The sequence below is a fragment of the Thamnophis elegans genome, chromosome 4, assembly GCF_009769535.1.
Source record: "Thamnophis elegans isolate rThaEle1 chromosome 4, rThaEle1.pri, whole genome shotgun sequence".
Classification (NCBI taxonomy): domain Eukaryota; kingdom Metazoa; phylum Chordata; class Lepidosauria; order Squamata; family Colubridae; genus Thamnophis; species Thamnophis elegans.
The window spans coordinates 133,966,775-133,993,948 of NC_045544.1; the positions used below are offsets into that span (position 1 = coordinate 133,966,775).

At 43.5% G+C, this 27,174-nt stretch overlaps 1 protein-coding gene across 1 annotated transcript in view; it reads right to left on the reverse strand.

The window, feature by feature from the left end:
• LHX1 (LIM homeobox 1) overlaps positions 1-24,266 on the reverse strand; it is a 38,006-nt gene extending 13,740 nt beyond the window's left edge. The window contains exons 1-2 of the mRNA XM_032216129.1: positions 24,236-24,266; positions 23,524-23,801 (exon numbers count right to left, since the gene is read on the reverse strand). Of these exons, the coding sequence (XP_032072020.1) occupies positions 23,524-23,801; positions 24,236-24,266 (309 nt within the window). The remainder of the gene's footprint in view (positions 1-23,523; positions 23,802-24,235) is intronic.
• Positions 24,267-27,174: the final 2,908 nt, after the last annotated feature.

A 27,174-nucleotide genomic window follows, 5' to 3' on the forward strand; every position in this document is an offset into this window, starting at 1 on the left:
GGAATTCTGGGAGTTGAAGTCCACAAGTCTTAAAGTTGCCAAGGTTGGAGACTCCTGATCTAGGCAACATTCTCTCTATGTCCTACAACCAGCTCAGCAGCGACTAAAATCTCAGAAAAGCTTTCTTAGGTCGATGGGAAATTTTGAAGAATTAGCATGGAGAGAGGACCGATGGAAAGCTACAAAGAACCAATGCTGGATGGAACCAACAGAGGAGACGGCACCTGAGTCTGATGAAAGCTGGGAAGTATGGAATTCGTTGAATATATTGTGCATGGGCACAGCAAGATCCAGAGACATTCTGAACCAACGGGCCTATCCAGTGGCTTCTGCCCTCTGCGATTGTGGTGACATGCAGACAAAACAACACAAATGTGTTGTGGCCCAGCAGGAGCCGTTGTAGCTGCAAACAGACTCCGATAGCGAGGGACCCTATGAGTCGGCTCTGGAAGATGTGGAGGATCCTGGACAGGGTTCAGACTCCGAGCAGGGACCAGAGAGGCTGGTTGGCCACCAGGAGGCGCCTGAGGCATGGAGCAGTGGTGAAAGCCAAAGGGAGTTTGTCCCTGACGTCAGGCCCTGGAGCAGTGGGGAGGAGCTAAGGGAGTTGGTCCTGGATGCCAGGCAAAGACGGGCAGATAAGCGCCGACAGCAACTACGGAGATATAGAAGATAATTGGGGCCAGGTGGTTGTGATTAGGCTCCTCCCAAGAAAGTATATAAGAAGAGACTTTGGGAGGAGGCTTTTTGCAGGACTCAACTATTGTACTAAAGCTGGAGAAGCTCTTGTGTGTATTTCTTATCTGTGGAAGTCTGGGTTGCTGCCAAAGTCTTGTCGGTGTGTGAACTTACTGTGAACAAATTGTCTAGCAGTAATCGTGTGTCGGCGTGACTCACCGTACGGAGGGGGGTCAGAACACATATGTATACCTGCCCTTTGTATCCCGATCAGGGTACACTTGAGAACAGGACATGGCAACACGAAACAACTCAATTAATTTTGCTGGTTTCCGGTCATACCTGTTGAACTTGTACATATTTTAATTTTGCATTTTATATTTTACTGGCCGATAACCCGGCGTTGCCCGAGTATTTATTTATAGGGAGAAAATGTCTGGACCAAACGTAATTTCTAATGTTGGATTTTCCCCCTTACCAGAGAGAGTCTCCTTGTGGAATACTGTGAAGCCGTTACCATGGCAATTCCACTGTGCAGTACAGTAGAAGCCATTCTAAGGCACAACAGGCTGTATCTTCACAGAACACACCCCCTGAGGGGTGTTAGGGGTGTCTTACCCTCGCAGTATTTTTTTTCCCAGGGAGCAAGTCATCTGTGTACCAAGTTTGGTTGAAATTGCTGGAGGCATTCCAGAGTTATGCTGGAACATAATATGCCTTATTTTAATTGGGATGCTTCTGACACAAATAAACAAACTCACTGACCAAAGAAGGAGTCCTTATTAAACCAAATGTTTTCCAATCTTTTCTTGCAAGGTGAAGGAGCACCCATAACTCCCAAGAGGCAAGGTATTCCACTGATTAATCATTCTAAGAGTCCTATCTAAACCTTAAAGTCATAAAGCTGTCAAGTTTGAACACCCCTGGAGTTTTTTTTCTAAAGGGTTAGGGGTGCAAGGGTCTTGTAACCTGACAGCTTTAAGACTTGCACACTTCGATGTCAGAGTTCCTGAGCCAACATGACTGGAGGAGGAATTCTGGGAGTTGAAGTCCACAAGTCTTAAAGCTTTCCAGTTTGAACACCCCTGGGTTTTTTTCCTAAAGGGTTAGGGGTGCAAGGGTCTTGTAACTTGACAGCTTTAAGACTTGCATGCTTCAAATCCCAGAGTTTCTTAGCCAACATTTTGGTTGCTAAGTAAGAGTGTTGTTAAGCGAGTTTCACCACATTTTACAAGATGGTTACGCCCACCCAGTCACATGGCTGGCAAGCCACTCCCACATGGTCACATGGCTGGCAAGCCACTCCCACTCAGTCACATGGCTGGCAAGCCACTCCCACAAATCAGGCCACACCTACAGAAGAGGTTCAAAAAAATTTTGAAACCCACCACTGCTCTATATACAGGTAGTCCTCGATATGTGACGACAAGAGGCCCACATTTCTGTGGTTAATTGAGACATTTGTTAAAGTGAGTTTTGCCCCATTTTACAACCTTCCTTGCCACAGTTCTTAAGTGAATCACTGCCCTTGATAAGTTAGTAACCCAGTTCTTAAGTGAATCAGGCTGCGCCATTGACTTTGCTTGTCAGAAGGTGGCAAAAGGGGATCACGTGACCCCGGGACATAAAAATGGTCATAAGTATGAACCAGTTGTCAAGCCTCCGAAGTTTGATCACATGACCATGGGGATGCTTTCACAACTGTGAAAAATGGTCATAAGTCACTTTCTTTCAGTGCTGTTGTAACTTCGAACGATCATTAAATGAACTGTTGTAAGTTAAGGACTGCCTAGATCAGGGGTCAGCAAACCGGCTCTGGAGCCGCATGTGCCTGTTTCATCCTTCTGCTGCGGCTCCCTGTCACCAGTCAGTACCACAATTTTGGAGGAGTTTCTGGTTGGGGCGGGGAAGCACGGTGCGCCAGGAGAAGACCCTCATGTAAGGGGCGGGTTTTCCGGTCAGCTCCAAAATTGATAGGGCTTTTGATTAGGGAAGGTAGAGGAAAAAGGACGCTGTGTTAGGAGGAGACTCTATGGTGGGGGGACCGGACTTCCGGTTGGCTCCAGAATTGAATGGGGGGCTTCCAGTTAGGACCTTTGTGGCTCTTTTGAGTGTTTATGGTTGCCGACCCCTGGCCTAGATCAGCGATGCCTAACCTTTTGTTCCTCACATGCTGAAATCGTGCACGTGTGTGAGATAATGTGTTTGTGCCCAGACCCACAATGCAATGCGCCCTGCCCCCACGCATATGTGTGCGACCCCCCCTTATGCGTGCGTGAACTCCCGTGCATGCACGTGCAAAAAAATATATGGCAGGGCGCATTGCATTGTGGGTCTGGGCACACAGACCCACAATGCAATGCGCCCTGCCATATTTTTCATCCTCTCCAGGTTCTAGAGTATTTCTTCGAATCCCAGGGGGGATGAAAACAGCCTCTGCCGGGCTCCGGATGCCGGAAACAGGCCCATTTCAGGACTTCCGGAACTTCCAGGAGTCCCGTTTTTCACCCACCCCAGGCTCCAGAGGCTTTTTTCGAGCCTCCAGGAGGACAAAAGTGGCCTCCCCCGTGCTCCAGAGGCCCTCCCCCACAAATGTGCATGCCTCCCACGCACATGCATGTGCATCACCCACATGTGTGGCAGAGAGCCGAAAAGGAGCCAGCTGGTGGGAGGGGCACGCACATGCATGGTGGAGCTGAGCTGGGCGATGGCTTGCGTGCCCAATGAGATGGCAACGTGTGCTGATAGATAGATAGATAGATAGATAGATAGATAGATAGATAGATAGATAGATAGATAGATAGATAGATAGATAGACAGACAGACAGACAGACAGACAGACAGACAGAGATGATGGATGGATAGACAGAGATGATAGACAGATAGACAGACAGACAGAGATATAGATAGATAGATGATGGATGGATAGACAGATGATAGATAGACAGACAGATAGATGTATAGACAGAGATGATAGATAGGTAGGTAGGGTAGGTAGGTTTCAGCATAAGAAAAGCCAGTAAAAGTAACATCACAGAAGGTGAATGCTCCTCAAAGCCTCCTTGAAGGTGACCATAACAAAAGGATTGCAGTTCTGATGTGTGTGGGGGCAGGGTGTGTGTTTGTGCGTGTGTATGTGTGTGTGATTTTGTTTGGGTACACACACCCTTCCTCTTCTCCTCCCCCACAAATATCCCCTCCAGTTCTAGGCTAGAAAACTGCTGTTCCTGCTCATCGAAACTCATTAAAAGGTCTCCTTCAGAGGACACAGGCAGGAATTTTTTTGGCTCTTGCAGTCTCAAGCAGTGCCTAACCTGTAGCAGTAGCAAAGGTTTTAGAGCAGGGGGTTTAGAGCTGCTTATAGCTGGCCTGCATTGCTGCCCTGGGAAGTACATACATACATACATACATACATACATACATACATACATACATACTGTCTGTATGCACATGCAGGTGCACATGTATATGTATGTATGTATGTACATGTATATACATATACATGTACATACACACACACTCACACACATACATACATACATGCATACATACATACATACATATATGGTATACTCTGTTCCCTGAAAATAAGACCTCCCCGGATAATAAGCCCAATTGGGCTTTTGAGCGCATGTGCTAAAATAAGCCCTCCCTGAAAATATTGCAACACAGCAGCAGCCATGAGGTGACCACGCTCACTGCCTCCTGAACCTCAAAAATAATAAGACCTCCCCGAAAATAAGGCCAAGCACTTATTTCAGGGGGTCAATGAAAATAAGACCCTGTCTTATTTTGGGGGGGGGAACACGTAGATAGATGGATGGATGGATGGATGGATGGATGGATGGATGAATGGACGGATATGTGTGTATATATGTATGTATATGTGTACATTCCCCAACTTACAGCAGTTCATGCGTTGTTACAATGGCACTGAAACAAGTGATTTATATACATACTGTGATTGTGTGTGTATATCCATGTATACACACAAACACACACACACATGTATATGTGTATATATGTGTATATGTGTGTGTGTGTGTATAGTATATATATTGTGTATATGTGTGTTTGTGCATAAGAGAGAGTGAGAAATGGGATAAAAATATAATCATCATAATAAAAATAGTGAGGACAGCTTCAAAGCAGTGGAAACCATTTCCAGCCTGCGAGGCCCTCTAGGCCATCATAATAATAATGAACAGCTTACATTTTGCAACGATACCGTTAATATCATGAAACAACAACATCTGCCTATTGCAGGCTTTATCCCAGCTGGATAAAAATGCCAAGTCCAATCTAAACATCTGGCTGACTGTGCCATGAAGCAGAATGTGAAGACCAGAAAAATAGAATGACTGTGGCGAAAAAAGAAGCAAAGAGAACACCAACAGCGGTAGCCACCTTGGGCGCCATCCCAAAACATCTGGAGCACCACCTGAGCCCCATTGGCATTGACAAACCCACCATCAGTCAATTGCAAATGGCAACTTTACTTTACAGAACAGCTTACATCCTCCAGCGATACTGTTAACACCACGAAATGTCAACATCTGCCTATCCCAGGCCCTTGGGAAGGTCTCACTCGGTGGATAAAAATGCCAAATACAATCCGAACATCTGGCTGATTCTGTCACCAACCATAATAATATTTATTGATGTGGATAATTGACTAATTGGTTAGAGATTTGATTGATTACGTGGCATCAAGTCGTCTTTTGATCTGTGGCACGTTACTTTTTTAAAATGTGCGCACTGATTTGTCTGCATTTCTCTTTTAAACATTGCAATAACATTTTTGTTTTTCAAAAAAAAAATATGTGTCCGTAGGAATAACAGAAACGGATCTAAAAGAAGAGGAAGTAATTAGGAAAATGCTGAAATGGATAAATTGATGTGGGAATTGAAGAACGAAAACGAATCAGAATATTATAAGACCTGGGACAAATTTTATCGATGGTTGGATAGAATGGAGATTAGAATTATGTACGAAACTATAAGAGTGAAAATGTATAAGATTAAAAAAAGCAATGTGGTTGCAAATAAGCACGGTGGCTATAATATAATGCCAGGATGGTTACACTATGTCCAATGTTTTAATTTGTTTTCAATTAAAAAAAACTTTATTTAAAAAAAAAAGGGAGTAACAGAAATGGATCCTTGTTTTGGGGGCAAAGATCGTTCTCCGTAGCCAAGGGAGGAATTGGAGTTGATGTAGCTCCTTAACACAGCCAAATTGGATTAACAGACCAATCAGATTGGATTAACAGGCCGGAGTCCCCAAGGGGCTTTGAATATTCCCCTCGGTCAGTAAATACCCCTCCTTCAGCTGGCAGCCCAATCCCCCCTTCCCATCTATCCAACAAAATAAAAGCAAAAAGGTTAAAGCATTTTGGATAAAAATATGGTGGATTATGCAAAATGTTCTTTAAAAAAGGATAAAGTTTACCTCTCAGTTATTTTTTGTTAGGTATAATTACTGATTGTATAGTTGTAGAGATTAATTTGATTTTGCATTTAATAACTGCAGCTAGATTGTTGGTGGCGCAATACTGGAAGAAGGAAGATTTGCCTACTATTCAAGAATGGACACTGAAAGTAACAAACCTAGCAGAGATGGCCAAAATATCTGCATATCTTAAGGACCATTCAAACGAGAGATATAAACTGGAGTGGAAAAGATGGATTGATTATACTCAAAATAAATATGGGACTAAGAAATTTCAGATAGTTTATGATTAAAGACCAGGATTGATATAAATTGTCTAGAGCTAGTCTAGCAAGGAGGAGCTAAAGCTCAATTGAAAAATGTTATTAACTATCTTTTTTTCTTTTTAAGTGTATTTTAGATTGTTTTTGTTAAAGACTTATACCCTGTATTGGTTCTGGGAAGTCCGGGGGGGGGGGGAGGTTGGGGGGATTTGGGGAGGGGGAAGGGGGGGGAGGAAAGTAAATATTTGTAAAAGTTTGTTTTTCAAAATTCTCATTAAATAATAAAAAAAATAAAAGCCAGTTCTGAATAATCACATTTGTCCGTCAATTTTCAGTTTTTGCCTTGATTCCAAATAAAATTTCTTTCTCCCATATGGGAAGCGTGCAATTCATCTATGCTAATCCAGCTTCCTTGTTGTGGGGAAATTAGAAGATAACAAAGAAGATAATAACAGAGTGGAAAGGGACCTTGGAGGTCCTCTAGTCCAGCCCCCTGCTCAAGTAGGAGTGGAGGAAGGTGTGTTGGGTAGGTTCAACCCTTTGAGTTACAGGCAGCCCGGAACTTACAACCATTTGTTTAGTGACCGTTCAAAGTTAAAAACAGATTGAAAATGTGTCTTATGACGGTTTTCCACGCTTATGACCATTGAAGGGTACACTCGTGATCGTGCGATTCCCTTTTGCGACCTTCTGACAAGCAAAGTCAGCGGGGAAGCCAGATTCAGTTTACAGCCACATTCCTAACTTTAACAAACACTGCGATTCACTTAACAATGGTGGCAAGGAAGGTTGTAAAATGGAGCAAAAGTTGCTTAACCACTGTCTCACTTAGACGAACCGGTTCTACCGAATAGGTGCGAACTGATAGGAACTCACCTCTGCTTATAGTAAAATAGACCAAAAGAGAGATATGAAATGGTAATTTGGTGTAATTTTTGAAAGGCCCATTGAAGATATTGTTTATGTATTAAGAAAAAAATGAGTCTAAAAAAATGGAAAATAAAGGAAGGAAATAATTTGGCTGAAAGTGAAAACCAAGCTGTGACGTAAAATGGATTATGTAAATGAGAGGATGTAAAAGGAAAGATCCGGTCAACACTTTGTTTCTATAATAAGTATAAAGTTGCATTAAAAAAAAAAAACTTTGAAAAAAAATCTTCTAAACCAGGGGTGTTAACCTCAAGGCCTGGGGGCCGAATCCAGCCCACCGAGTGCTTAGATCTGGCTCGCGGGCCCATCCTGGGAACAGAGAGGCCTGGCTCACGGTGCCTCTGCCAGCAAAAAGGGAGCTCATGCAGCCCACCCGAACTCCGTTTTCCCTGGCAGAGGGCTGCAGGAGGCTGTCGTGGCCGGAAATGGAGCCTCAATGAGTGACATCGAGCTGGCCACTCCCACCCGGTTCCACCACAAAACCGCGTTCGACTAAAGGGCGCTCGACGAAACCACGTAGCTGACGTCATCACAGCGCGACAACAGGGCGGAGAAAAAAGCACGCTGTAAACACTAAACCTAAAATTAACCCCTAAACCTAACCCCCCTAAACCTAACCCTAAACCTAACCCTAATCCTAACCCTTAACCTAACCCTAAACCTAACCCTAACCCTTAACTTAACCCTAAACCTAACCCTAAACCTAACCCTAAACCTAACCCTTACCTTAACTTGAATCGGCTTGCTTTCAAAGCGCTATTTAAAGCACCCTTCTTTCTCTGCGCTCGCTGTTGTCGCCCTGTTGATGACGTCAGCGACGCGGTTTAATCGGGCGCACTTTAGTCGAGCGCGGTTTTGTCGTGCCACGGCCCCACCCTGGACACACACACACACACGCCCCCCCCCAAGGTCAAATACAACCTGGATGCAGCCCTCAATGAAATTGAGTTTTGACAGCCCTGTTCTAAACGAACGGTCAGAAGTTGGACTTAGATAAGGGTCAAGGGAATTCAAGGGGTTGCTTGTGGCTACGTAGGGGAGCCTAGGCTGATTCCTCTTTTTAACTCCACTCCCAGGTTTTGCCACTCCTTCCATAAAACACCAAGAAAAACGGCACGGGGCCATCTTATTTGAGGGACCACATCTCGCCCATTATATCTACCTGTTCCAACAGATCCACCAGGAGAGGCATGTTATAGATCCCGACTATTAGGGAGTTCTATCTGCGGGTGATTGGGGGGGGAGGAGTGGTGCGGTGGCCTAGAGGTGGAGCTCTCGCCTCACAATCAGGAGGCTTTGAGTTCAATCCTAGGGAGAGGCAGATATTTATCTCTCTAGGCACAATGAGAATATATCTGCTGAACAAAACTCCGCATTGGTGTCAGGAAGGGCATCTGGCCAGTAAAGATTCTGCTAGCTCTATTCAGTTGATGATGATGATGATGATCGGAGGGGGGTGACCCAGAAGGAGAGCCTTTTATGTCATGGCGCCAGCCCTTGGGAGCATCGCTAGAGATGAGATGAACTCTATTGGCCTTTTCACAAGGCCTTGAAGACTTAGCTAGGGCGCCACCACGCATGGTGGCCAGGCGCCACGCCAGAGCTCCTGGAATGGATGCTGATTTGATGGCTTTTGGAGGTTTCATCTCAGCTGCTGCTTAAGTATTTATTGCATTCTTGTTTACGTTGGCTATGAACTGTTATAACCATTAATCAATGTTACAAATGTTATTAACCTTTTTAGCTGCCCAGAAGCCATGCTTTGGAGGCGGGCAGCTATATCAATTGAAAGTAAATAAAATAAATAGGGGCAGCCATTGAAAATCACTGCTTGTTCCTCCTACCCTTTTTAGCCTTCGAGGGAACTAGAGAGCGTCCCCAAATGTTGAGGGATAACAAAGGAAAAGGGAGGGAGGGGGAAAAAAACAGCATAATGCAAGGTTGGGCAGTATTTTATATTGGTGGTTTTTTAAAAGCAATCTCCTTCTCCTTCCCTCCTTTTTCTCCTCCTTCCCTTTCTCCTCCTTCCCCGCTTCTTTTTTCTCCTTCCTATCCTCTTCCTCCTCCCTTCCTTCCTCCCTTCTTTTTTCTCCTTCTCCTCCTCTTCCTTCCTCCTCCTTCCTCCCCTTCCTCTTTTCTCCTTTCTCCTCCTCCTTCCCCCTTCTGCTTCTCCTTCCTCCTTCCTCTTCTCTCCTTTCTCCTCCCTCCTCCTCCCTTCCTCTTCCTCCTTCCTCTTTTTTCCTCCTTCCTCCTCCCCCTTCTCCTTCCTCTTCTCCTTTCTCCTCCCTCCTCTTCTTCCTTCCCCTTCCCCTTCCCCTTCTCCTCCTTCCTCTTTTCTCCTTTCTCCTCCCTCCTCTTCCTCCTTCCCCTTTTCCTCCTTCTTTCCTCCTTTCCCTCCTTCCTCCTTCCTTCCTCTCCTCCTCCCCCCCCCATGCTTTAATGTTCTTAGGATGAACAACAGTAAAGATTTGGAATAAGCATTCCGAATACATTGGGGAAAATTTTCTAATGCATCTTTGAATTTTTTAAAAAAATACATACTTATGTACTATAAGCAACACAGGATAATTTTGCCAGACTCTTATAACAAGGGCTGCGAGAGAGAATGCAAAGTGTTTTGACTTAAGGTACACACTCAGTTCCTATGGATTTTACATGCTCTTTTAGCCAAAAAGGATCATTTTGCTATTCATTTCGGTGAAATGGGAAAAATAAAAGAAATGTATGTTCATAATTGGGCTTTGGGAACATTTGCTCCCTATAATTCTCCTCTGGGTTATTGAGTTGCGGTTTTAATGTAGCTTCCCATGTCTCTGTCTCTCTCTTTCTCTCTTTCTTTCTCCCCTCTCTCTCTCTTTTGATTCTCTCGTTCTCTCTCTCTCCCTCCCCTCTCCCTCTTTCTCTCTTTCTCTCACCTCTCTTTCTCTCTCTCTCTTTCAATTCTCCCATTCTCTCTCTTCCGCCCCTTTCTCTCTCTCCTCTCTCTTTTGATTCTCTTGTTCTCTCTCTCTCTCTCTCTCCTGTCTCTCTCCTCTCTTCTCTCCTCTCTTTCTCTCCCCTCTCCTTCCTCTTTCTCTCTCTCTCTTTCTCCCTCCTCTCTCTCTTTCCCTTCTCTCATTCTCTCTCTTTTTCTCTTTCTCTCCCCTCTCCCCCTCTCTTTCTCTCCTCTCTCTCTTTCTCTCCTCTTTTCGTTCTCTCTCTTTTTCTCTTCCCTTCCTTTCCTCCCTCTCTTTCTCTCCTCTCTCTTCCCCTCTCTCATTCTCTCCTCTCCCCCCATCTCTTTTGTATATTTTCAACTACTCTGTTTTCCGCATTTTTTTCTTGATAAAACACACCAGCCACCTAACAGCACATATAATAAGAGAGATAGCAAAAGAGACCATGCAGAGAACTGCTTAAAATCTGAATTGCCACTGGTGTTCTGGCCAAGTGCCTGTGCCTTTAAGGATGGTGTGACATAAATCTTCTCCCCTTGTGTGGCTTGTGGTAACATTCAGTGTCTATCTGATAAAGAGAAGGCAACCATAGAGAGGAACAAGAGTCACATTTCAAATTAAACCTAAGCCCCAGAGGCTGAATTCCACACCCAGCAGACTAACATATTCACACATAGTAATTATTGTGTTCACACAACAGCTTCTTGCAGGTTGCCAGGCCAGCCAATCACAATAATTTTACTTTTAACAACTGATATTGAGATGCAATTAAGCTGGCTCCCAAGCTGGGGAGATCTCCTTCATTTCTAGATGTCAGCTGATGGAGTTTCTGTCAAATTCACAAGGGCAGAACGCAACCTTATTACTCCGGTCACTTGACAATCTTCTACAAAATTGGAAAAATCTCTCTCTCTTTTTTTCATGCATCGCACACAGAAAGGTGGAAAGAAAGAGAAGCAGATGCACATCAGCAAAGCGAATGGACTCCGTTATGGTAACAATGGGGACGCCTTTGGAAGACCGAAAGAAGCAGGTTAGTGTCAGATCACGTGGGGAGGAGAAAAAAAATCTATCGACAGGTAATCCTTGAATTACGACCACAACTGAGCTCAAAATTTCTGTTGGTAAGTGAAACAGTCGTTAAGTGAATTTTGACCCGTTGTATGACTTTTCTTGCCATCGTTGTCAAACGGCTATTCCGGCAGGCCTGGGGCTGTTGACCTCACTGTTGAGGTCCAGCCCCGATTGGAACGAATGTGTGTTGTGATTTTAAATCCGTCTTTTTTTATTATTTCTTTTTTCCTCTTCTTTTTGTAAGCCACCCGGAGTCCTTCGGGAGTCCTTGGGCGGCATATAAATTTCATTAAACTTAAACTTAAACTTAATCCCTGCAGTGCTTAAATAAGTAACAGGGTTGTCAAGTGGCTTCCCCAGTGACTTTACTTGTCGGAAGATCACAGAAAGTGATCACATGATCCCAGGACATGGCAACCCTCAGAGATATGAATGAGTTTCCAAGCAACCAAATTATGGTCACATGACTATGGAGAAAGCTGCAGCGGTCATAAGTGTGAAAAATGGGCATAAGTCACTAAATGAACAATTGTAAGTCACTAAATGAACAATTGTAAGTCACTAAATGAACAATTGTAAGTCAAGGACTATCTGCACAGGCAGTCCTCTATTTATGACTATAATGGACCCATTACGGTGGTCATTAAATAGGTCACCCACATGACCGGCTCGATTTTATGACCTCCAAGACCCCTTCCGACTCTGTTTTCCTATGTTCTAAGTCCCATGGAATTTACAATACCCGAGTCCCTAGGCCAGTGATGGCTAACCTTTTTGTCCTCATGTGCTGAAAGTGTGTGCGCATGTGTCCACAGTCATAATGCAATGCCCCCCTGCACGCCCTTCCCCTGTGCATGTGTGTGTGATGCCTCCTGCGATCTTCCCCCCCTACGCATGTGCGTGCAACTCCCTGCGCCTAGTAGGCCTCCCTGAAGCTTCCTGAGACAAAAAATGGGGCGTGAGGAGGAGCACCGTACCCCCCTGCATCCCCCTTGTCCCCATGCATGTATGTGTGACCCTCCTGCCCCCCATTTGCGCATGCACCCTCCACGCATGCACACCTGTCTCCTGCGTGCGCCCTGCTCCCCAAGCAAGTGAGGCAGAGACTGAAAAATCAGCTGGCTGGCAGGAGACGTGCGACATACACGATGGAGCTGAGCTGGGGTGCTGACTCGCGTGCTCGCAGAGAGGGCTCCACAGGTTCGCCATCATAGGCAGAACGTTTAAGCCTCCGTCACAGATTGCCTTGGAACTTATCCAATCTTCATCCTAACCATCTTTAAAGAGGCTCAGTGGCTCAGTGGCTTAAAGACGCTGGAGATGGTCTCAGCTTCAGCGGTTCAAGTCCTAACAACGCATGGCCGAGTGAGCTCCCGTCACTTGCCTCAATTTTGTGCCCACTTAGCCGTTTGAAAGCATGCTACACACAAATAGATAAATAGGTATCACTTCACAAGGACTATAACATTGTTTCATGATTGCGTAAACCCACCCAGTACTGTGAACACATACTCATGTGTTCCCCAGTGCAACACATGAGTACAAGGCGACATGGCTGGTAAGAGAAGGTCACAGCTGATGCCACAGGATGCTCATGGCTGTATGGGTGCACTCTGCAGGGCTAATTCATCCCTTGTGATGCATCCTGAATAAACTCATGAGCACAAACTAGATTGTCTAGCAATCTTCAACAACCAAATAACTACAGAAGGATAGAATCAAGATCACAGGAACTATTAATACCACTGCATAATGCCTCGGTAAGGCCAAACTTGGAATACGGCATCCAGTTTTGGTCGCCACGATGTAGAAAGGATGTGGAGACTTTAGAAAGAGTGCAGAGAAGAGCAACAAAGAGGATTAGGGGACTTGAGATTAAAACATATGAGGAACGGTTGCAGGAACTGGGTATGTCTAGTTTAATGAAAAGAAGGATAAGGGGAGACACGATAGCAGTCTTCCAATATCTCAGGGGCTGCCACAAAGAAGAGGGAGTCAAGCTATTCTCCAAAGCACCTGAGGGCAGGACAAGAAGCCATGGATGGAAACTAATCAAAGAGAGAAGCAACCTAGAACTAAGGAGAAAATTCCTGACAGTTAGAACAATTAATCAGTGGAATGATTTGCCTCCAGAAGTTGTGAATGCCCCAGCACTGGAGGTCTTTAAGAAGAGATTGGGCAGCCATTTGTCCAGAATTGTATAGGGTCTCCTGTTTAAGTAGGGGGTTGGACTAGAGGACCTCCAAGGTCCTTCCAACCCCTGTCATTATGTTATGACAAGACCCAAGCAATGCATTTTCAATCCAGATCCTTTCAAGTTGCCACTTCTCTGTATATACAATATATACAAGAGTTTTTGGCTCCAGTTAAAATTGCTGTCAGGCGTGCAATTATATCCCTTTTAGGATCTTTGGCCAGCCATACTCGCTCTTATTTCATTATGCTGTTTCATTAGTGTAGTAGTTGGGAGGGGGGAATAGAAAGGAGTAGGATTGTGGAATGTGTTGTTGTCATTCTTTTCTAGAAGCCCAAGGTCATCTTTTGTCTCCGCACCTCTGCACCTGACCGGAACCAGCTGGGTGGAGATGCCAGCGTGGAAGAAGAAGATTGGACCATGTGAGGGATTTGTGGGTGTGGGGACAAGATCATGAACTTTCAACTGGGTGGGAATAAGATGTCTGACTTATTAAATTGGAACTTTAAGGATTGTTTTGCCTTGGACTCTGATTTAATTCTGCATGATTCTTGGAACGCTGACATTTGCATCATATCTGGAAGGTGATAGTGGCTGGCAAACCCCATCCCAACAGTTTTAATGAAGGGAATAAATACATTTAAATGAACAATAGACTGAGAAAGAAAAAAAAAAACCCTAAGACCACTCCCACCAACACTTGACAGGGCAAGCTACTAGAATACAGGAAGTCCTCGACATGCAACCACAATTGAGCCTGAAATTTCTGTGGCTAAGTAAAACATTTGTTAAGTGAATTTTGCCCCATCTTACGACTTTTTATGCCACAGTTGTTAACTGGGTCGCTGCAGTTATTAAGTTAGTATAACATGGTTGTTAAATGAATCTGGATTTCCCCCTTGACTTTGCACATCTGGAGGATGCAAAAGGCAATCCCATGACCCGGGGGACACTGCAACCGTCATAAATATGAAGCAGTTGCCAAGCCTTTATGAATTTTATTCATGTGATCATGGGGATGCTGCAACAGTCATGAGTGTGAAAAATGATCATGTCACTTTTTTCGGGGCGGTTGTAAACATTGAACCGTCACTAAATGAACTGTTGTAAGTCAAGGATTAAGAAACTTTATCAACTGAGAGAAAACTCTACTCCTGTGATGATATTATCTAGAAACGTCTGCAAGGAAACAACCAAGCTCAGAGAGTGCCAAGGACCCCACAGTCCTCCTCTTCCTCCCTCCCTCCCTCTCTCCCTCTCTTCTAGAACTGATGATGTTACCTAATTTGATAATGAAATGTCTGCTAAAAAGCAACAAAACTTAGAGAGCACAAAAGGACCTCTTATTTCAACCTGAGTTACAAGTATTCTCTTTTATTGGTACCATATTTTTCAGAGTATAACACACACCTTTTTCCCCCCTAAAAGAGCGTGGAAATGTTGGTGTGTCTTATACACTGAATACAGCCATTTTTGGCCTCCTAAAACCCTGCCGTTTTTTACAAAAACGGAGGGTTTATTTAACCATACCCCAGCCCTGCTGAAGCCTGCAGAGTGCTGCTGGGGGCTAAGGGAAGGCAAAATAATTTTTTTCTTACTTACCTCCTCAAAATCCTGGTGCATCTTATACACCAGTGTGTCTTATAGTCCGAAAAATATGTTTGCCTATATTAAGAAACACAAGTTGAGCAGCTCACAGCAACTGTATAAAAGCGAGCGTACAATCGCTCAATCAATTAAAAATCCATTTTATGACTTTTCTTGCCTCAGTTGTTAAGTGAATCGCTGCAGTTAATAAGATAGTAGCCTGATAATGCATATTATTACGGCAGCAAGAATGGTCTTTGCCCAAAACTGGAAAAACAGGGAAATTCCATAAGTAATTAGGAAAATTCTGATTTGTGCTGAAATGGATAAATTGACGTGGGAATTGAAGAACGAAGATGAACCAGAATATTATAAGATCTGGGATAAATTTTATCAATGGTTGGAACACAATAGGAAAGGCCCAAAATAAGCAATGACCAAGATTTATAGAATGGAGATTAGGATTATGTACGAAATCATAACAGTGAAAACGTATAAGACAAGAAGAAAAGCAACATGGATGGAAATACGATATCATTATAGCAATAGCAATAGCAGTTAGACTTATATACCGCTTCATGGGGCTTTCAGCCCTCTCTAAGCAGTTTACAGAGTCAGCATATCGCCCCCACAGTCTGGGTCCTCATTTCACCCACCTCGGAAGGATGGAAGGCTGAGTCAACCTTGAGCCGGTGAGATTAGAACCGCTGAACTGCAGATAACAGTCAGCTGAAGTGGCCTGTAGTACTGTACCCTAACCACTGCGCCACCTTGGCTCTTTATATTTGTAAATACTGAATAGACCAATTGTAAATAAGCATGGTGGCTATAATATTTAACTTTATCTTCTAGTATGTATGGAAAAAAACATTGCCTGGACGGTTACACTGTCATGTGCCATGTGCCATGTTTTAATGTGTGTTTAATAAAAAAAACTTTTTGATGAAAAAAAATAAGATATTAGCCTGGTTGCTAAGTGAATCTGGCTTTCCCCATCGACTTGTGCTTGTCAGAAGGTTGCAAAAGATGCTCAAATCATCCTGGGACACAGCAGAGGTCATAACTATGAACCAGTTGCCTAGCGTCTCAATTTTGATCCCATGTTCATGGGGATGCTGCGAAGGTCATAACTGTGAAAAATGGTCATAAGACACATTTTCAGGGCTGTTGAAACTTTGAATGGTCACTAACCGAATGATTCTAAGTCGAGGACTTACCTGTATTGGTACTACCCTATGCTTTCTTTTGGCCAAGTCAAAAGAAGGTTTTATTTGCAGAGTTGTTTTTTTAAATTCAATAATTTTTTTATTTTTTTAATACAAATTATACATATTATAGGAACAAAGTGTTGCCCGGGTCTCTTCTATTACATCCTCTCATTGACATAGCCCATTTTACATCATAGTTTTGTTTTCACGTTCAGCCAAATTATCCTCTTCTATTATTTAGCATTATAATGAATAATAATGTATTATTATACATTAGTAGATCAATAAGATTAGCAATAAGATTGTTATTGTTAGGTAATTAATTAAGAAATAAAGAAATGATAGCATGTTGCTAATTGTAGAAAATATTGAAAGAAATGCTCTCTATGTTTAAATTGAATTAGAAGATATATGTTGCCTATAGTAAAATGATAAATGGAGAAAATAAGAAATGAAAATCCGGTGTAACTTTGAAGGGGAAATTGAAGATATTGTTTAGGTGTTAAGAAAAATAAGTAGAGATGAAAATAATAGTTTATTTGCAGGCTTTTGTGTTTTAGTGTCGTCAGTTCTCCAGCTACTGTCACATCCACTGTAAAGACTATATTGTCTTCCTTATAGACAATTGTTAAGTCTGGCATGTTATGCAGGAAGTGCCGGTTTGACTGAATTCTAAAGTCATAAGTCACTTTTTTCAGTGCTATTGCAACCCTGAACAGCCACTAAATGAACTACTTTAAGTCAAGAACTATCTGTACTTCTGTATCTTGGAGTCTTAGTGGACAAGCAGCTAAATATGAGCCAGCAGTGTGCAGCGGCAGCCAAAAAAGCCGATGCAATCCTAAAAAGCATTAACAGAGGGATACAATCAAGATCGAGGGAGGTACTAATACCACTCTATAAATAAAGCCTTAGTAAGGCCACACCTAGAGTACTGCATCCAGTTATGGTCACCACACTATAAAAAAGATGTTGAGACTCTAGGAAAACTGCAACCAAGATGATTAGGGGGGTAAAATATATGATGAACGGTTGCAGGAACTGGGCATGGTTAGTCTAGTGACGAGAAGGACCAGGGGAGACATGATAGCAATAGCAATAGCAGTTAGACTTATATACCGCTTCATAGGGCTTTCAGCTCTCTCTAAGCGGTTTACAGAGTCAGCATATTGCCCCCAACAACAATCCGGGTCCTCATTTCACCCACCTCGGAAGGATGGAAGGCTGAGTCAACCTTGAGCCGGTGAGATTAGAACCACTGAACTGCAGATAACAGTCAGCTGAAGTGGCCTGCAGTACTGCACCCTAACCACTGCGCCACCTCGGCTCTCTATGATGGCAGTATTCCATACTGCTCTATGATGGCAGTATTCCAATATTTGAGGGGCTGCCACAGAGAGGAGGGAGTCAAGCTATTTTCCAAGGCACCTGAAGGCCAGACAAGGAATAAGGGATGGAAACTGACCAAGGAGAGATTCAACCTAGAAATAATGAGGATCTTTCTGAGAGTGAGAACAATCAACCCATGAAACAGAAATTGCCTTCGGAAGTTGTGGGAGCTTCATCACTGGATGTTTTCAAGAAGAGACTGGACTGCTGTTCGTCAGAAATGGTGTAGGGTCTCCTGCTTAGGTGGGTGGGAGGTTGGACTAGATGACCTACAAGGTCCTTTCCAGCTCTGTTAATCTGTTAACCGTTTCCGCAATGAGAAAAGACAACTAGTAAAGCAGTTTTCCAAAATTCCTTGCAGTGCGGAGGGAGAATCGGAATCGTTGTATATCAGAATGCTATTTCTGTCTTTGGGAGCAGCGCCTTCACCTGTGACATGGTTTGTTTTCATCGCAGTTTGCGAAACAAGCGGCAGGAGTGGGATTTCCCCACCACACAAACACACACCCTCACACCAAGCCAAAAACCAAACAAACTGTTATGACTTAGAGCGAAAGACAAGCCTTCCATCTGGCACCTCTTCTGCAGGGAATCTGCAGGTTGCATGTCAAACAGCAGAAGTCAATTATTTCTCATCTGCAAACAAAATTGCTTCCTTTTTTCCCAAGCATTGTTTGACCAGGTGGCAGCTTTCCAGGTTGAGCGAAGTTCTCATCGCTTGCTACCTGATCCAAATCAGATCCCATATTGAGCCGAGCAGACACCTTCTGCTTCAAAGCATCTGCTCCCACTTGGAAGATCTCCAACAGATGTTTTCGACGCCGTTGTATCCCCCCTAGGTTACCATCATAATTATTAAAGCCAATTTAAGGGCCGGGAGGCACAGCTAAATGATCACCCAGAGGTGTTTGCAGCTGGAATACGGGATTGGAGGAGGAGGGGGGGGATGGACGGACCAAAATGAATTTAGTTTATGTTTGTCCACATCTTCTCCAGCCTAGTGCCTTGCCTTCCCTGACATTTTGGACTACAGATCCCATCATCCCAAAGGGTTGGGACTGGTGGAAATGGCAGTCTGAGTTCTCTGGAAGCTTTGCAGGAAGCAACATGTCTGGAAATCATAAAGGCAGATTTGTAGCCCTTGCATTTTTATTTTATTTTATTTTATTTATAGTCCATCTTTGTAATTTTAACATCAGGCAGCAAACACACCTCATATTCAAAGTAGCCCAGCCAGCTTTCATGGTTAACACTGGATTAGAACGCTCCATCTCCTAGTGATTGGCCCAAAGTCAATTTATTGTCTTTCGTGGCTAAGGCGGAACTAGAACTCTCCATCTCCTAGTGATTGGCCCAAAGTCAATTTATTGTCTTTCATGGCTAAGGCGGAACTAGAACTCTCCATCTCCTAGTGGTTGGCCCAAAGTCAAACAGTTGTCTTTCATGGCTAAGGCAGAACTAGAACTCTCCATCTCCTAGTGATTGGCCCAAAGTCAAACAGTTGTCTTTCATGGCTAAGGCGGAACTAGAATTCTCCATCTCCTAGTGGTTGGCCCAAAGTCATCCAGTTGCCTTTCATGGCTAAGGCGGAACTAGAACTCTCCATCTCCTAGTGATTGGCCCAAAGCCAACCAATTGCCTTTTGTGGCTAAGGCGGGACTAGAACTCTCCATCTCCTAGTGATTGGCCCAAAGTCAACCAATTGCCTTTCATGGCTAAGGCAGAACTAGAACTCTCCCTCTCCTAGTGATTGGCCCAAAGTCAACCAGTTGCCTTTCATGGCTAAGGCGGAACTAGAACTCTCCCTCTCCTGGTGATTGGTCCAAAGTCACCCAATATGGCCATGGCAGGATTTGAACTCATGGTCTCCCGGTTTGTAGCCCAGTTCCTTAAAGAGACCAAATTGACTCTCTTCACATCCATGTTTAAGGCCATTTCCTTTCAATGGAACTTGGTTCAACAAAAATTTTGAGCTCAATTGTGATCATAAGTCAAGGACTATCTGTACTTAAGGATGTTCTTCACACTTACGACTGTTGCAAGATTCCCACAATCCTGTGATCAAAATTCGAATGCTTGGTAATCAGCCTGTATTCCCAGCCGGTTTCCAACAAGGATAGTCAATTTGGAAAGCTGGATAGGCTAAATAACTATGGGATTTATTTAACAACTATGGGGTGGGTGGGAAAAGTTGTAAAATCAGGCGTGACTCACTTAACAGCAGCCTTGCTTAGCAATGGAAATTCTGGTTCCAATTGTGGTTGTAAATTGAGGACTACCTGTATGTGATTACAGATAGTCTTCGACTTATGACCACAACCGAGCCCCAAATTTGTTGTTAAGTAAGACATGTAAGTGAGTTTTGCCCCATTTTATGACTTTCCTTGCCACAGTTGTTAAGTGAATCACTGTAGTTGATCAGTTAGTAACCTGGTTGTTAAGTGAATCTGGCTTCCCCATTGACTTTGCTTGAAGGAGCGTCACAAAAGGGGATCACACAACCCCGGGATGCTGCAGCCGTCATAAATATGAATCAGTTGCCAAACATCCATTTTTGATCACCTGACCATGGGGTGCGCGTGTGCAAAGGTCGTAACTATGAAAAACGGTCCTAAGTCACATTTTTCAGTGCCGTTGTAACTTTGAACGGTCATTAAGTGAACTGTTCTAAGTCGAGGATTACCTGTACCGCAGCAAGATTACTATATGCACAGAAATGGAAAGATCTAGCACCAGCCACTGTGGAGGAATGGTTGGCGATGTTGACAGAGTTTGCTGAAATGGACAAATTGACTTCTTGGATTAGAGAAAAAAAACCTTATTTACATTTATTAGTGACTGGAAGCCTCTTATATATTTCTGTGTAAAAATGAAGAAAAAATGAACTTTTGATTTACGGTGTCGGGATCAGATAGGAGAGATTTCCAGAAAGAAAAGTGATACGATGCATCTTTAGAGAGAGGGGTTAAAAATACGTTTGTACTCCTAGCTACTGTGAAGAATATCAAAATCTATTACAATACAATACAATAGCAGAGTTGGAAGGGACCTTGGAGGTCTTCTAGTCCAACCCCCTGCCTAGGCAGGAAACCCTACACCGCTTCAGACAAATGGCTATCCAACATCTTCTTAAAGACTTCCAGTGTTGGAGCATTCACAACTTCTGGAGGCAACTTCTGTTCCACTGATTAATTGTGTATCTTCCTTCTTTCTTTTCTATTTTTCTTCAGCTTTCATTCTCTTGCACTTTTTTGCTTTTTGATTTCCTTTAATTTCCTTTCCTTTATATTTTTATTATAAATTGTTATTATCTTCTTGTTCAAACTTTTAATTAAAATTATATACAAACAAGGCAATTTCACTAACTAAAGTCACAGCAATCTGCACTATCGTAAAGATCAGAGTCTATCCATAGATACCCCCTTGACTAAAATCAACTAGAATAGAACAGAATAACAGAGTTGGAAGGGACCTTGGGGGTCTTCTAGTCCAACCCCCTGCTTAGTCAGAAAACCCTACACCCCTTCAGACAAATGGTTGTCCAATCTCTTCTTAAAAACCTCCAGTGTTGGAGCATTCACAACTTCTGGAGGCAAGTTGTTCCACTGGTTAATTGTTCTAACCGTCAGTAAATTTCTCCTTAGTTCTAGGTTGCTTCTCTCCTTGATTAGTTTCCACCCATTGATTTTTGTCCCGTCCTCCGGTGCCTTGACGAATAGCTTGACTCCTACTTCTTTATGGCAACCCCTGAGATATTGGAAGACTGCTGTCATGTCACCCCTAGTCCTTCTTTTCATTAAACTTTTCATTCATGTTCCCTTAGCGCAGATATTTTGTTTCCATTTTGAATATGCAAGCTCAAATTAAAACTTGCAACAATTACTGTAGGAGCATTTAAGCAAGCAAGCAATTGGTAGTAAAAAAACTGGCAACCCACCACTGGTTAGAAACTAACTTGTGAGATAGTATTGGCTTGTGGTTTGCTAAAAGGGATTTAAAAAGAAATCTCATTGTCTTACCAGAATAGAGAATTGAACTAATCCCTATCTGGGTTTTTTTTTTGTTTTTTTTTACTACTTATTTGATTTTTTAAAAATTTCTAGCCTTTTTTGTGGGGTAAGTAACCTCAAGGCAGTGTACATACCTGATGCTACTCATTCCCCCCTACAACGACAACATTGTGAGGTGGTTTGAGTGGAGTGACAGTAATTTGCACAAAATTCACCTAGCATTAAACCAAACCAATTCAATTTGTTTTCTTAAAATGTTGGGAGGAAGATTCAGGTATAGAAAGGACGGAAAAATATGCCCCATTGTTCTGCCTATGAGCATCTCCCTCATGCTGTCCATACTTAAAATGTGCAATACTAGCAAAACAATTATATGCCAAATAAGTTGGTTGTGTAAGATAAGGGAAAATAGAATAAAATTTGAATTAATGAACAAAATGAGTTGGGTCTACAAATTATTATGGGATGGGGCTATAGTTTCTTAATACTTCCAGACCCTTTTGTGACTATGAAAATGGCAAAGCTTCGCCATTTTCTAGGTTGAAGACTTCTTCCAAATACAACTAAGGAGAAATTTCCCAACAGTGAGAACAATTCGATCAGTGGAACATTTTATCTCCAGAGGTTGTGGGTGCTCCAACAATGGAAGTTTTAAAGAAGAGACTGAATAGCCACTTGTCTGGAATTGTATTGGGTGTCCTGCTTGAACAGGGGGCTGGACTAGAAGACCTCCAAGGTCCCTTCCATCTCTGTTATTCTGGTTTCAAGGACCATCCACATAGTTTAAAACTTAAATAGGATAATTCATTCTTCTTTCCAACTGATCTAAACCTCATGAAGGGATTTTCTTTCAATCACATGCCCTCCACCTATATTTGCTTTCAAATCATATCATTCTCAACTCATTCATGGTCGCTTGGAGCATCTTACAAAAAAAAAAACCACCCAAATAAAGCCCAATAAATCCATGCCCTATGGTGACCACAATCAAATAAATCACTGCAAGGAAATGGACTGAATCGGGATCTCCCTAGACTTAATCCAGTATCTTCCCACTGGAAACAATCTTCTAAAGTCTGAGAATCTTTTGCAAAGGAATTAATGAAACAAGATACAATTCTAAGTGCGTTGATGCTGCTATGAAACTCCTTTTCTAAAGACAAGAGGATTATTAAGCTCTGGAACAAGACTAATATGGGCCCCCCAAATGCAATGTGCACCCACCTGCGCATGCACCCCACCCCTGCGCATGTGCGCATGGCCCCCATGCATGTGATCGCGACCACCCGAATGTGCCCCCCCCCAAGCATGTGGGGCAGGGGGTCACTGCTTTGCCGAAACCCCATGAGGTCACTGTTTCAACCTCTGTGTCAATACCTGAAGTTATTAAGTGAATCACATGGCAGTTAAGTAAATCCTTTTCCCCTTCATGGGCTCCCTTTGAACTCCATGGGTCCCGGAACAATGTACCGGCTGCCCCTCCCTCTTCTCAGGCCTATCTAAAGACAGTAGTAATGATCTTTTTGAAGGTTCATTGTATTTTGACCCTAAGAAGATGGCGTGATAATTTTTTAAAAAAGCAAACCAAAAAGCAGATCTCCAAACAATCGATTCAGCCAATGGATGGAGACCTGAACGCATTCCATGCAAGCCGCTGTCAGTTTTCAGAAGTCCCAAATCTGAGAATCCAGTGGGTCCCATCATGCGCCAACTTCGAAAGATCTGGGCCGAAGTGGTTGGCTTCCCCATAGAAGTCCCGCCGTCCCTCCATTTCCCCCACCCTACCCTTCAAACGTTCATACCTGGATGACCCGCATGTTAAGGCCGGTCTCCTGAGCCAGCTGCTCACGGATGTGCCGGGTGGGTTTCGGAGTGGCGGCGAAGGCTGCTTTGAGGGTCTCCAGTTGTTTGGCTTTGATGGTGGTGCGGGGCCCCCTCCGTTTGGCCCCCAGATTTTGGTCGTCGTTCTCATTGCTGCCCACCTCCTTGTCGGAGATATTGGCGCTTTCCAAGTCCTTGGCGTCGTCCTGGCTGGGGTCTTGCGAATCCGGGGACAGGCTGGGGTCGCTACCAGTTGTAGCTACAAGAGGAAGAAGCAGAGGTATAAGTAAAAAGGGGATAGAGATTGTATTGCAGGGGTCCTGCAATCATTGATATACAACACTAATAAAACACAAACAGAAATATAAGTTTATGTAGAGCATCAGCACATATACATACACACACAGACATATATATATACAAACACACAAATACACACACACAGAATATGTATGTGTGCATGTATAATATGTAGACAGCACAATATATGAGATAAAATATTAAAGTAAGGTAAAACCATGATAAAAATCACCATAATATGGCACCAGAGAGTCGCAATAGGATAGATGCTATAACTAATAAAGCCCAACCACAAATATAAGTTTATGTAGAGCATCAGCATACACCACACACACACACAAACACACACACACTGTATGTGTGCCTGTATAATATGTAGACAGTACAATTTACCAGAAAAAGTATTAAAGTAAGGTAAAACCATGATAAAAATCAACATAATATGTGGCACCAGAGAGTCGCAATAAAATAGATGTTATAATTGAACATCTAAGGAAGCTAACCATCTATGGCAGGGGTGTCAAACTCGAGGACTGTGGGCCAGATCTGGCGTGTGGGGTGCCTTAGATGCAGCCCGCGAGGCTGTCCTGGGAACAGTGAAGGATCGGTCCGCAGTGCCTCTGCCAGCAAAAACAGAACTAGGGAGGGAGGCGCTCGGCCCCCCATACGATGTCAGTGCATTGAGAGTTCATGACTGGAAGAGACATGGCAACTGGATCAGCCAATGAGGGGCTGTTTGGAAACTGAAACAGTATTTGCTGTGTGAGCTGCGAGGAGACAGCAAGGAGCCTGGGCGTGGCTTAGCTCAACTGTTCTGTACTAAAGCTCTGAGTCTGTGCGGAGCTCTAAACTAGCCTGTTGCTCTGAACTGAAACTGAAACTGTTCTCTCCTCTGCCTGTGTTTGCTTGTATTTACTGCCAGGTTGGAAAGCCTGCTTTTGGTATTGTATATTTACTTCATGTGTCCATATTATGTATAAAGAGATGTTAATGAATCCTGCTGAAACAGTTACCTGGGTGTGCTTTCTGGTTGTTGATTGCTGCAACAAACTCTGACTCAGGTGCCCCCAACACAAGTGATATTGAGCTGGCCACGCCCATCCTGGCCACCCCCCAACCCCTCCGTTGAGGTCAAACACAACCCTGATGCGGCCCTCAATGAAATCAAATTTGACATCCCTGATCTATGGTATACCCTCAAGCAACCTTCTCTCCGAACAGAATGCTTAAAAGTCTGCACACTTGATGAGCAACACGGATATTGCAACTCTCATGGTCAAAAACTACACAGGCAGAAATTAGGAATTTGCAATCATTCACCAAGCATTTCTGATCCCGAGTTATTTCAGAGCAATGCCTTCAGAGAGATGACCCATCTTAAAATAAGCAGGAGAAAGCTTGAATGAGGACAGAGTTTGTGAAGGCAGGGTTTTGGGGTCAGTACATTGGACTTGAGGCTCCATCTTAATAAACAGCTGAGCTAAACTTGAAAACCATCCATCTTCACTCTGAAATCCTCACAGCGGTATTTCGCAGTGGTTGTGGATCTGTTGTGGCCTGCCAGGAGCCAGCAGAGCTGGCAGCAGATTTGGACAGTGAGGAAGTGGTTGGGGAGGAACATGGGCCAGTCCTAGAGTCTGGGGAAGGCTCTGATGAGGGCTCTGTGTCGGAGGCAGAGAGGGGGCCAGAGCTGTATGCCAGTTATCAGCTGCCTTCGGAGTCAGACATCAGTGAGACAGGCAAACAGCTGGAGCCTGCTCCCAGTGTGTGCATGCACAGAGTTGCCAGACGAAGGGAACAGCTAAAGAACAGGGGTTGACTTGGGAGTAAGGCCACAGGTGGACGATGAATGGCCCCTTCCCAGAGGAAATAAAAGAGGAGCGAAAGGGGAGGGGAGTTTGCAGGAGACAATTCGTTCGCTTAATCGGTTTGTGACTCTCCGAGACTCCTTGCCAAGTTTTGTAGATTTCGGCCTGGCAGTTCTCCAAGCCTGATAAGGTCTGTGACTGTAAATCCTCCCTTGAAAGACTTTGCTGGATGTGAATGAGCAGAATTCACAGTCAATTAATAAAAGGGGTTTTTGTTGGGACAAAAAGTTTGCTTCATGCTCTCGGGAAGCCTGGATCAGAACAGGATCACTAATAACATTAAACATGGTAGATCCTGAAAAAACTAATGTTCTACCTCTCCCTGATCTCCGCTGGCTAAAAGGAGTGGAGCAACTTGCTTAACAACCACCTTGCTTAGCGGCAGAAATTCTGTGGTCTTTAGCCCTGATGGCATTACCTAGACGGGTAATATAACGTCTGCAAGAAAGCAACCAAGCTCAGAAATACCAAGGACCCCTCAGACCAAAGTTTTATTTTCTTATTTAAATTTTGTTTTTCATTTTACTTCAGTTTATGGCCCACCCAACTCCAGTGGACTTTGGAGATGACCAGCAGCCTTTTGAGAATGGCAATATACCAGTGTTTTTTTTCAAGCTAGCCACACAAGATGCTACATTGGGAAGATCCTATAGATTTCCATACTAAACATCCCATCAAATATTCCCATGAGATTGGCTCTCAGGTAAATGTAAGGGTAATTCCTTCCTTAAATATGTATTTCAAGCATTTTTCCTGGGGGCGAATGGAATTTGGTAGCAGGCGATTATTTGATCTAGTGATTAAAGCACCAGTCTAGAAGCTGGGAGACCATGAGTTCTAGTCCTGCCTTAGGCATGAAAGCTGATTGGATGACTTTGGGTCAATCACCAGGAGACAGGGAGTTCTAGTCTCACCTAAGCATGAAAAATGATTGGGTGACTTTAGGCCAGTGTTTCTCAACCTTAGCAACTTGAAGATGTCCGGACTTCAACTCCCAGAATTCCCCAGCCAGCATTCGCTGGCTGGGGAATTCTGGGAGTTGAAGTCCGGACATCTTCAAGTTGCCAAGGTTGAGAAACACTGCTTTAGGCTAATCACTAGGAGATGGTGAATTCTAGTCCTGCCTTAGGCATGAAAGTTCACTGGGTGACTTGGGTCCAGTCCCTCTCTCTCAATCCAACCCAATTCCCAGGGTGGTTGTAAAGAAACTAGGAGAAGGAAGGAATATTAGTTATGTTCGGCAGCTTGAGTTATTTATAAAATAATAAAAGCAGGGAAAAAAATAAATACTAAATATAATTAAAGTAAATAAATAAAATGCAGTCTCTGCCAGACCCTGTCTTAGATTTCATATGAAGGAATCCCTCCTTTCTTAAACTTATCTCTGTTTTTCACTCTCATTTTTTTTAACTTAACGTAAGAAGGATTGTGTTAAAAATTTCTCACACGCGAGTGAAAATCACC